Source organism: Eurypyga helias, unplaced genomic scaffold (assembly GCF_000690775.1).
Source record: "Eurypyga helias isolate BGI_N326 unplaced genomic scaffold, ASM69077v1 scaffold20115, whole genome shotgun sequence".
NCBI classification, from domain to species: Eukaryota; Metazoa; Chordata; class Aves; order Eurypygiformes; family Eurypygidae; genus Eurypyga; species Eurypyga helias.
Window position 1 is genome coordinate 27,868 of NW_010252379.1, and position 12,789 is coordinate 40,656.

Sequence of the window (12,789 nt, forward strand, 5' to 3'; positions counted from 1 at the left end):
AATTTGTCTCATTCTCGCTTTTAGCAAGAAACATTTTAAATACTGAGTTTAGACATTTGCAAAACAAGCAGGATGTGACATCAACTTGCTGAATGTAACTTCACACAGCTGTATCTGTGGAGAAAAGCATGACTTTAGAAGCATGTTAATGAGGTTTATCTACATTCTTTTAACTGATCATTTCCATATTTCTGCTGCTTAACAATAATATTCTTGGTCTGAAGTTTCTGCCATTGTTGTTTTACCCAGCAATATTAAAATTGAAGCATTAAGTTAGCAAAAGTTTTCTTTCCCTGGGAATTTCCTTTTATTTATTTTATTAAGAACTATTGAAGGACTGAAAGTATATGTGAGCCATAAAGCTAAGTACATAAAAGTTTATGTGCTGATTATATAAGTCTAGGTCTGAAGTTTAATGCAGTTCCTTCTTTATATTGAATGAGGTGTCACAGGCTCTTATTAGCTTTTCAAGGTTTGATTAGATGCCAGTGTAATTAAAGCATTCTTTGGCAGATGATAGTGTGCCTTCATAATCACAGGCTGCTCTGTGTGTGTGCATCTGCACGTTGCACAGCAATGCTACCACCACCCAGCATGGGCTTACAAATGCTGTACCATTTTGTCCAGTAATTTTAGGGACTTCTGCAAGCAAAGGACTGTTCTATTTTTTTTTATGATTAGCACTATTGTGAAGCCTTGACCAGCTCTTAGCATTGTATTTGAAGCTCTACTGGTAGGAAGTCATTCTCTTCTCTACAGTTCTATTTATAATTTGGAAGAGCAATTTGCAGCTTCCATAGAAACAGTTCTTAGAGACACTGATGATTATAATGTTGATGAGAACTTGGAAAATATGTGCTTTAAAAACCATATATGGCAGCATGGACAGCTAAAATCAAAGGGAATAACCTCTCTGATAAGACCAGCTAAAGCATATTTCAGCTACAGAGATGCTTCATCTACTGCAGCTGTGAAACCAAGTATGAAGGTCAGGTGTGTTTTTTATTTTGTTTCAGGGCTTTTACATTTAAACCTCCATTCAGGACTGATGACTCTTCTCCCCTTAAGAGAATGAAAAATGCTGGGGAAGAGCAGAATGAGTATCCTAATTGCTGGGCCACAGACTGCTCTGGGCACCCAGTACCTCCTACAGAAGAACCCAGCTGTCCTAAGTGAACATCCTAGCTCCCAGACAAAAGGATACATCCCTTACTCCCTCACACTCTCAGTTAATTCATGAACTACTTTTGTACTAAGTGGAACAATTTAAGAGATATCATTTCAGGATATCCTATGTACCACTTCGGAGAACTTGGTTTCATTCACATCCTAACTCCAAACAAGGCAGAGGAGGGAGTTAACTTGTGTATTTTGCTTGCCCATTAGTTCACTTTGACAGAAAAGTTTCTGGCTGCTTTCTATTGGGACAGATTTGTTCAGTATATTCTGAAACCACTAACTGGTTTGGGCCCCAGAGATGCAGGAAACACCTGGTATGCAACTTTTCACAGCCTTGGTAGCCAAGTGTTGCCAGGATCTGAGTGCTATGGAAAAATAAAGGTAGTTGTCAGCTGAGTAGAGACTTTGAAGATTTAAATTTTGGTCTTTAAAAAAGTATAGATGATGGTTGAGAAATTAGAAAAGAATACAAATACCCTCAGACATCTTTCAAGTACGTTAAGGGTGAGACCATGCTTTCTCTTCCTGCACTTTCCTCTCAAAATTTCACTGACTAGTGTCACAAAGTAAATTCAACACTTGTCCCCTAATTTAGCTCTTTTATCAGCAAGGAGCCAAGTTTGGCACACACCACCTACCAACAGATGCCCTCTATTCCATGTTAAGAGGGAAGTCTTCATGTCTGTAGTCAGTGAAAAGGGGAAAATTTGATTAAAATATTTTCTTTTTTGCCTTGAAATTCTGTAAATACAAGAGGAACTGCTATATTAAATACTATTATTATGAAATATGAAGGATTCTAATTAGTCTCAACATCCCTCAGGCTTCCTTTTGTTTTTATTTTTCTTATAATGAAACTTCTCAAACTAATTTCTATGGGTCTTAGACATGATGACAGTTACGATCACACACCACCTTCAAAATGGTGTAAAATGACCTGCTGAAGTTATTAATTTCTGAATATTGCTTATACCTTTATTTGTAGTGAAGTTGGAATAAAGAGAAGAAAAGAGCCTGTTGGCTTCAGCGTAAATTATAAAAAAAACACTGCAACATTAAATTTACTATGTTTAACTTTCCCTTTCTCAAAGACTTGCTACTCTGGAAACTAAAATGTACATAGCTTTGTTTAATGCTAACACCATTGTCTGCTGGACCTTTACTAATCAGGTTAGGTTATAAAGAAGAAATCTTTTACCCCATAGACTGATCACATCTTCAATTTTACATCTTTGGTTGAATCTTTGAAAATTTTGCACTTAGCTGATGATACTTCTCTACCTGTCAGGAAGATCAACATCAAGAGATAAGAGGATTCATCAAATGTAGGTTCACCCCAAAAATCAATGCACCAGAACTTGCCTGAGAGGGAGAACGCATGCTTTTTTGGAGAGCTGGCTCAGATTCCCTGATAAGCAATCAAAGTGAATAATGCCCACTAGAGATAACAGACATGAAAGGGGGAAAAGTGGACAGTCACCCATACTGGAAATCATTAAATGTTGAGATTATGCAGAGTATACATTGGGTCGAATTTCATTATTAGGTATTCTGGATGCTTAAAGCTGTTTTGGTCTAATGTCACTTATTTAGCACTAGCAGTACCAGCTTAGGCAGGAAGATAATTCATCTACTTAATCAGTGGTCAGAATACAAATATTACATGTGGAATCAGGCTCTTATTCTTGACAGTAGCATTAACCTAACTTAATAAGACAGTTCTTAGGTGAACAAAATCACCTGAGAATAAACCAGCACTCAGTTTAAATGTATGAGTGGGAAACGGGGTTCCACGCTAGGAAAATTCATCTCCAAAATAGCTATTTGGGAATGCCTCCCTCTGACAGAGCCTCAAGTGAGATGGTGGCTCCCATCAACAAACTGCCTGAGCTTATGGTGCAGCGGACTACTGCAGGTTAGGTACCACGGTGTTTGTTGACTTTCATAGATCATAAAGAAAATGGCTTAGTCCAGAAGCAAGTATCTTCCTCCTTCAAACAAAACTTCTGGGAACAGGTTGATACATGCCCTGAAGGTATCCTTTTGACAAATGCAACACACTGCAAAAAAGGATGGCCTGTGTTGCTTACATTATTGCCTGATTATTTCCAGATGTCACTTAATAGATTTGCAGCCTTGTTGAATTACTCCTGTATCTTAGCTTGTCTTTTTGTGCTATGCAAGAAGAGTAAACAAGAGGACCTACATACAGCATTCATAGCCTAGTACTAATCTTCCGTAAGACATGTCTTAATATACAACAGCAAAGTTGAAACTAATTAAATTCTTGTCCATCATGTCACTAAATCAAAGAACTATTGTAAATTGGGTAAACTGCATAGGGGATTACAATGAAACATTTGATTCAGCATTAGAACTGATATTTAAAGATCATCATGCAAAGCCAACATTGCACACAGGAAACAGTAATATCAGTAATTAGAAACAAATGAAAAGAATTATTTCCTTAACTTAAAAATCACTGTTTATGAAAAAGCAATAAACAGTAAACAGGTTACCAATGGCCAACTACATATCTCAAAACAGGAAGTGCTTTTTATTTTAGCAGTATCTATGCAGAAATCTATTCCTGCCTCAGTACTGTTCAGCTGTGGATTTATTGTCACTATGCAATAAATATAGAAGCCTTCCAACTGCTAATTGTGGCTTACTATTTACAAAGTTTATTTATAAATTCATTTTCATGCAAGTATAAAATACTAATCCCATGGACAAATACACATTTGTTCACCACTCTAAATTATACACATCGTACTTACATCTAATATTCAGAGAAGTGCAAAGTCCACAGTGACGTAAATAACAATAGGTTTGTAAACTATTAGATGACGAGCTCTCAAAAGATATTAGTAACTGTATGATAACGTAGATTTTGGTATACTGCTGAAATCAAACATTTTTTCAGTAAAAGAACATACATTTCAGCTACATTCAAGTGATTATTTTATTACCATATATTAGGTCTTACAAACTTTATTGGAGATGAGCAAGAGCGCTACAAAACCATACCTTAATGCAAGAGGTGTACTGCATGGTATGTGCAGGCATAGCAAAGGAGAGAACTACTGGAAAGTAAAAGAAGCTAAGAAAACTTGTACAAAAATGGATAGTAATACTGACTAACACTGGTTATAATCTTACTTATAACAGACCTGAAGAGCTAACAGATAGAATTCAGAAACACCTGTGCACTGTAGGTACAGTTTGGTGCAGATCAAGAGTGCACTAATACAGTCAATCTTGTACACATAATGCACAAAATACGCTGATATGCATATAAACAACTAATTTGTTTACAGTAAGTAGGGCAGCACAGTGTAGCACTGCATCCTTGGCACTTAGTGATAGGACAACATGTATTTGGTTTAACTAAATTCATAAACAAGATATATATACTGGTTTGCAAGATGTAAAACATACATTATCCCTTTAAACCTTCTGGGTTTACCGCATTTTTAAATTTTCAAGTTCAAATGCAAACACGATACATTAGCTAGATTTGGAAGACGTTTCAGATATTGGCTTAAAACAAGACCTTCAATACAAAAAATAACAGAATCAGAAATAAGTTCTAATGATATTAAACCTTTTGCTACGTCTTGTGCTGAAAATAAAATCTGAAACATTTAAAAAAACCCCAGCTTTGTCATATAACCCACAATGTCTTTATGGGCTTTTCTTTAAGAGCAATTGCTTCCTCAATGTCCCTTTCACATATGATAATTTAACTTAAAAGAACTGCTGAAGTTATTAATGTGGAAAGTTGTAAAGGAATTAGAAGTTTGTCCTAGCATATCATATCACGCAGAATACAAGAAAATATGCTCTTCTTCAAAGAAAGCATGTTTCAGGTATGAAAGGATTCCAATTTTAAGTGATTGTCCTTGTATTAAACAATATTAACAACCATCTGGAGGGAGCCAATATACTTTTGCCCGTTTTAAACAAACTGGCTAAACTGCCATTTTATATTATATATAACAAATGTAATAAAATTGTTCTTAACATATAATGATGTAACACTAAAATTAACTGGTTTAAAATATTTTACAGAGACATTTTATTATATATGAACTATACAACACACAAGAGTATGAAATATTTTGAACATATACACATTTCTGTATTTTTCACAGAGATTATTATTTCGCACCAAACATTGGTGTCTACAGTTCTAACAATCCTCTCAGATAAAAACAAAACAAAAACCCAAAATGTTTTTGTGGATGTGGTTTTTTTTTTCCTGAAAATAAAACCTATTACAAGGAGAATTTCTCTAATGACATTTTCCTCTTTCCCCATTTCATACTTGCACAAAGCTTTTCAAATGGATAAACATACATAAAAAGAATAACCTCTCTGTACTTTGCAGTGCAATTTGCTAGGGATAAAGTTTAAATCAAAACTGACCCTTTCCCCACTATGACCATTGAAAACTGCTGTCAATGTTAATAGCAATTCCTATTGATACTCCTTTCCCCCTTACTTAAAATGCAATCCTTTTCAATATCCATTTTACTTAAAGTATTTGCATAGAGCAGCCTTGTAGTATTTGTAAAGAATATTATGAGCATTTTAACACAAGATAAGGCACATGTTTTTCAGCATTAATAATCTAAAACTAATCCTGAGGATCTGCTCCTCCCCCTCAATAAAATTTGCTTTTTTAATATACCCTGTATTACCTGAAGAAAGCAGAAAAGAAAGCAGTATCGAATAAACTGAAACACTTTACCTGAAGCAAATTCAGAACATAATAATTCCTGATAATAGTGTAACAAATGCACAGATAAAGAATTAATTCATTCTCTAAATAAGTTACTTTTAGGGAAACAAAAAAAAAAGTAACAGCCAGTAGCACTGTAGATGTTAGATGAAAGTTTACATAATATGGATGACATTTATAGTGAGTTTTTCCTAAAATAAGCTCCCATCAGAATCAAGGTAGCTAAATTGTGAGGCACTTAAGGTTGACAAGAAAAGGAGGAATGCAAGGGGTCTGTTTCATAGAAAACCTGAAGTTGCATATCATATCCTTGTATTAAGCCTTCTATTAAAGTGCTAGAAATGGAGACTTAAAACAAAAGGATTTAAATATAAAATAAGTGATTAAAGAGCTTAGTATGCATTAAAATTAAGTGCTTTGATTCTCATGAATTCAGAGCTTTTTAATAGTTTTTCAAAAATAAAGTCTGGAAATAATCCACATGTGAAATCATCTTCCTTGTGCCATCGATGCTATTTGTAAAGTGCCCAATTGTTTTCTAAACAACAAAACCATTTGCCTTATCTTATGTTGTATAGCATGACATAGTCTGTAGTACACACGTAATCCATACTGCAATGACACAGTCTGGTGGAAAACAGCACATGCATACTTTTAGTCAGAAGTCTGAACTCCACCTGTCGCTCTAAAAAGCCAGGTCTTGGATTACATATCCACCAGTATATAGTGCAACCAACCTCATATTCTCAAAATGCAATTTAGCTGTTCAAGTCTGATGCTCAAAGACAGACTTATCAAGCTTTTCCACAGAGCAGCCTGACGCCCAGACAAAATCACAGATGGGGCTCTAGATCTGAATCACATAAATCCACTAGATGCCAAATCTGAGAAGGATCTGGGTTCTGTCGGGTGATGAAGAGGCTGAAGATGTGAGGCAGTCTGTGCATTACTGACCACATCCAACTGAGAGGGATATGCTTCATTTACATCTCCTCCACTGAAACCATTTTGGAACTGGCAAGAAATAGACAATACAAATGGTTAGTATGGGAAACTAATTTATTTATATGTTTTATTAAAAAATCCTTCTAAAGACACAGATTGGATGAAAACATCTTAAAATATAATGAATAGGTCTAAATTTCTTTTTCTTAAGTGCTGAATGACGAGAAGTTAACTTGCATTAAAGTAGAGTCTGAATCATCAATGAAACTTACACATGCTGAAATTAGTTGGAGTCCTACTTCTGGCTAAATAAAGAAACATTGATATTATCTATAGCATAATATAGTTTCCTTTTGTAGAAAGTACAGTCTGACTGAGCACTCCTAATTTCCCCATCCAGCTGTTACATTTTTGAAAGCAACATATTTACATATTTTCATGTCTGCAACAGGACCCAGACTTTACAGCTCTTCCATGAATGCATATACAGTCCTATTCGTAAGTTGAAGTGTACTGCATTCAATCCACAAGCTGAGCTGTCATAGGGTGGGCTTTTTTGACAGTCTTCATATTGACAATGCCAAGTAGGAGCAATGAATGGCTTTCATCAGTCTTGACATAATTGTTCATAGGATTATTTTAATTATCTAATGTAATGCTTCCTGTCATGCTATGGAAAAGTCACTTTATCTACACAATACTCCATTCAGTCATGCAAAGAAAATACAACAAAGTATTTTAAACATTTCCATCATCTCTTCAGGAGTAGCTTATATCATAAGTACTCATTCATTCAAAGTTTGTCCTTAGAAGCATATATTATACATTCATTCATCTATCAAAATATGCTGGGTTTTGGAATATCTTTCTTTCCTTCTACACAAACATTGAAATTTGACTAACTGCACACAGGTCTAAGTTTTTAACAAGACGACGACAGCCATGTGAATTACCAATCAAAGTTGCTGTACTTTGAAAGACAGCTACAATAACATAAGCTAGGATTTGTTCTGACAGAAGCAGATTATTTCAATATTCTTCATTAACCAGATGAGCACACTCACTAAAATCTCTAAGAAAGTTCTCCACACAGAATCCAGTAATAATTAGTAAGGTTTCTCCTGTTTAATGAAGGAATACCAACCTTGATTTGATAGCTTGTTTATCTAAAGCCTTTCTGCTCTTTTCTGTCACTGAAAGTGTCTTTAGACTCCATTAGCTATGATCCTACTGCAATTACAAGTTAGACAGAAGGTCAAGGCAGATGACCACAACAGACCCTTCTGGCTTTCTAATCCCCTAGTCCTTTCACATAGAAATAGATGGGAGTTAGAAGGCTGAAGAAAGGATAGCATCATGGCTTGCATAGCAACGTCTGTCATCACCACTGATAGGGATGTTAGTGTGCTAAATCCAGCCACAAAGACTGCCCTACTTTGGTTTGGGTCTGTGAATATAGGCTCAGAAAGTAGCATCCTATCTGCTTAGTTGCATCCTTAAAAAAGTTATCAATTAGCAAGAAAATCGAACCTTAAGTTTATTATAATAAGCAGTGACACATTCTCCCTATTTACAATAAAGAAATCTTACTATTTTCCATCATAACTTTGGTACAGGTGATATTTTACAAGATTACTTCAAGTGCAGTAGCTATACTTCTGACTTACTAGTTCTCATGAGTTCGTATATTTTAAAGTTCTTCATTCCTCTAATAGAAGACTAAATACAATCTCTGTAACATAAGCATACATAAAACCAGCACTACCTTTCCCTGCAGCAATGGCATTTCTAGGTAAAAAAAATTTCTGCTTTAAACATTTCTCAACATAACGCCTTTGGTTTGCATAGAGCCTTATGCTGCCCTCAATCTATAAAAATGTTAATTGGCAGGTATGACTAGAGGTCAAAACTGAGTACAACCTGTTATAAGAGAGGTTTTGTTTTTTTCTTTTTTCCACATGAACAGTATTGTGCTGGTTTTAGTCAGGAAAGGGTTAACTTTCTCCACAGTGGCTGGTATAAAGCTAGGTTTCCGGATTTACCCTGAGAAAAGTAACGATCAGGTGTCTTCTTAGCTGGTGCTGGGGAGTGCTTGAATCGAATTCATGGTCTTTCTCAGCTTCTGATCCTGCAGTTGTGCTCCCAACTTTCTCACTAGAAGCAGTGTGGGGGACACACACAGTTCAGACAGCTGACCCTAACTGATTGAAAGAATATTTTATTCCACAGTATGTCATGCTCAGTACATAAGCGGGGAGTGGGCTCATGACTCTCTCCTTAACTCTTTTACTAACTTTTCTGTTAGCTCCTTAACTCCTTTGTTAGCAGCTTTTATTAATTCCATTGCTGGCTCATTCATGAGTGAGTTGGTAGATCTGTTAGTTTTCCTGGTCATGCTGTCACTTGTGGGGCTCGCTCGGACTCTGTTGCAATCGCTCTCAGGCTCTCTGGCTCTCACTTATCAGGACCCAGCTGTGCACTGGTCAGTGGGTGGTGAGCAATTGTAGAATTTGTTTTATTTTCTATTATTTTAATTACTTATTATTACTACTAGCATTTTTTATATATTCATATATGTATTATTCATTTATATTCAATTAATAAGTAGTTCTTATTGCAATTTTATGAGCTTCCTTGTCTTTCTCCTCTGATTCTTCCCCTCCACTGGAAGAAGAGGGGAGGTGTGTGAGGGGCATCATGCTATTTTGCTGACCGGAGTTAAACCACAGCAAGTATATAGTTGTACGGGCTGCCAAAGTCAATGTTTTCTGGTTTAGGAATAAGTAGTCAACAAGTAGTCTCTTGCCACCCTCCACTGCACCCAACGACTTGGAAACAGCTATCAGCTATCTACAATCACTCTTATGAAAGGGTTTGGCAGAGTAATCGTTCCTCATCTCATCACAAAGCATGCTCCTCTCTTAAGCTCATTTGGACAAATGTTCAGCAGCTCTCTTCAGGGGTAAACCGGAGATAACATGCACAAGGGTAACGTCAGTTCGGCACAAGTGCCGAACTGACACAAGTGCATAAGCAGAAGTGCATAAGAAGAATAGCATATGCACTGCTATTCCAGATCCACGCAGCACAGGTATACCACAGCTAGAGGTGCTGATTTCGCCTCAGAACAACTTAAGTAAGGATAACTTTTCACAAAGTGGCTTTTGTTCATGTTTTATGACAAATGAGCTAAATGCATTATTATTATTGCAGCACAGTGTTCTAGTAAATATGAAGCAGTAGTCATGTATTGCTTTCAGAGATGCTTGGTCATTAGTCATTCAACTTCTTACAGATAGATAAGAAAAAGTCAGCAAGAAAATAACAAAAAGAGGGCGTAACAAAAACAATGAAGGCAGTATAACAACAAAATAATCTACAAAATAAATGGATTTGAAACCAACCATTAAAATGAAAGAAATGGAACTGCTTATGCACCACACCAATATAGCTTCTGTGAAAATAACAATTCTGTACTATATTTCTATTTTCTATTTACTATTCTGTAAATAAAGGGACGAACTTGGATGACCCTGGAACTGCTCTGCAACACTATTATCAAGCACTATGAAGGACTAACACCACCAACCACAGCCAGGCAACATACAGCCACACACTGTACAAGCTTCTGCACTGCAGTTCACCAGAGTCACTTCATGCTATTTCAGCCCTTGGGCACCCAGGCAGAAGCTATTCATCTTGCTGAACTGGTCTATATTTTAGGTAAATTTCTGCAATTTTGCAATTACATTTTTTCCACTAGTGAAGCAGTTTTACAAAGGATGTTTTGTACTTGTATTAAGCATACTGAAAAACTGGGTATGTTCTACATTCCTCACCTCTGTCTTGTGTAGGTTGAATGCCAGTTAATACTTTAATTCTGTAAATGCTTATGCATGTGCATAAGCATTTGTAGGATCAGTACTTTAGAACATTAACTCATTGAAGTAAAAAAAAAAATTGCGGCTCTGTACTTGAGCAGCATTAACAGAAATAAATGGTAGAATTTAAAATACATAGATTTGCAACAAAAGTTATTCAGAATCAGGAACTGCCTTAGTAATTGATTTTTTAAAATTATTTTAAAGTTGATTTTAACTTTGAAGAAGTGTGCTTAGAACCGTAGTCTGTCCTACAGCCAGGCTCCTCTACTCTATGGCTTTTATTGTGCATTCTCCTCAGCACAATGTGAAAAAGGTCCAACTTATATACTGTGAATATAATTTTTTCCTGTTTTTTTTTTTGTCTTCAGCAGACAATTTAGACAACAGCTTGAGTAACAAGCTCAGTTTCACTTACAGCATAATATAAAAATAATTTTGCAGTACCATCATGTGCAGATATGCAATAGTTCACAATATTTCAAGTTATTTATGTGATATTATAATCTGATACTTTAAGCAATCTTAAAACCATCAAATATGTGAATTGCTAGAGAACACTAACATTTTAGAAACAAGATACTTCTCTGTATCCTTACAACATATTTCATGAAAATTAATGTGCCAGACAACATAACTTTAATACTGCCAAAGAGAGCTACCAGATGTGGATAGTGTACATAAAAACTTGATCAAATGCAACTTTTTTCAGTCTAATCAACAAATAAAGCAAGGGCATCCACACACTGCTAACCCATCAGTTTCAGACTCAGTGATTCAACTATGACAAACTCTGTATCCCAGTAGTCACCCAAACCAATAAAAAACACAAAAACGCAAGCAAGGTAGCATTGCTGTTTATCTTACCTTGTTCAACAAGGTTTGCTGGTTTGCCATCACTGGATCATACTGCATTTGATCCATGCAGCTGGGCTGCGCTTCTTGCGTGCACTGGTACATAGAAACAGCGCCTGCATAGCATGTTTGAGGAGTTAGCATAACCGACTCTGAGTTTATCCCACACTCATGATTTTCAGGGACTTGCTGCAAACAACTGAGAAAATCCTCCAAGTTGGAAGAAGCAGAATAGGTCGATCTGTCAAAACCTGCTACAGGGAAATCCATTTGAGCAAAATTAGAAAGCTGTGGCGTCATTGCTGTGGGTTGCTTGTATGGTAGAAACTCTTGCCTGCATGCATAAGGGGAAGTGTTTACTTCTGATTTGTAAGAGAACTCGGATGTAGTGGCATGCATGCCAGGGAATACATACTGCTGGGGCTGCTGCTGCTGCGAGCAGCTAAGAGGCATGCTGGTGCTGGGGCTCCAATTTGTGAACATCCCATTGACTTGCATATGTTTCATCTTTTGACAGAGCTGCTGCTGCTGCTGCTGTTGCTGCTCCACAAGCTGTTTCTGGTGCTGAAGTTGATGTGGATCTAACTCTTGCTGTACCAAGCAACCTTCATTCTGGACCAAGGGCTGCTGCTGGTTACAGCCTGAATATAAAAAGTCAGACTTACTTAAGGAATCCTGAACATAAGTCAGGATTTCATCAGTTATGTCAATGTCCCCAATATCATCCACACCAGATAATTCAGTTTTAAAAAACTCCTCATCCTGCAAAAAGATCTTCAAAGTCAATACCCAGACTTTTCATGATGCTGTACAAATCACTAGTTTTGTTATCTTGAAATAGTGCTGCACTGTCTTCAGGAAGCGGAATACTACTGTCCTGGGAACACTCCATTACCTCCCGTTTGAGAACGTTGTGATTTCCAGTAGGTAAAAGATTATCTGTCCAGCTGCTGCTAACAACACCGCCCAGTTCATCCCTGCTGTCTGTGAAGAAGTTTCGCTCAAAGGAAAGTTTATGTGATGCTGGAGGGCAGAGATACACGGATTCATCTTGCCTTAACATTGCACCTAGGAGGGAGTTTGGATCCACAGAATCATTGTGTAGCGTTGCTTTGGTTCCTTTTCCCATTGTGCTTTTATTCTTCAGCTGAGAGGGATCCATAAGGCTCGACATAGGGAAAG

At 36.6% G+C, this 12,789-nt stretch overlaps 1 protein-coding gene across 1 annotated transcript in view; it reads right to left on the bottom strand.

Moving 5' to 3' along the window:
* Positions 1 to 6,385: 6,385 nt before the first annotated feature.
* Positions 6,386 to 12,789, bottom strand: part of LOC104510199 (aryl hydrocarbon receptor-like) — a 21,823-nt gene continuing 15,419 nt past the window's right edge. The window contains 4 exon segments of the mRNA XM_010152369.1: positions 6,386 to 6,940; positions 11,620 to 12,376; positions 12,378 to 12,784; positions 12,787 to 12,789. The exon segment at positions 12,787 to 12,789 is cut by the window's right edge and continues 106 nt beyond it. Coding sequence (XP_010150671.1) covers positions 6,785 to 6,940; positions 11,620 to 12,376; positions 12,378 to 12,784; positions 12,787 to 12,789 — 1,323 coding nt within the window. The 3' untranslated portion in view covers positions 6,386 to 6,784.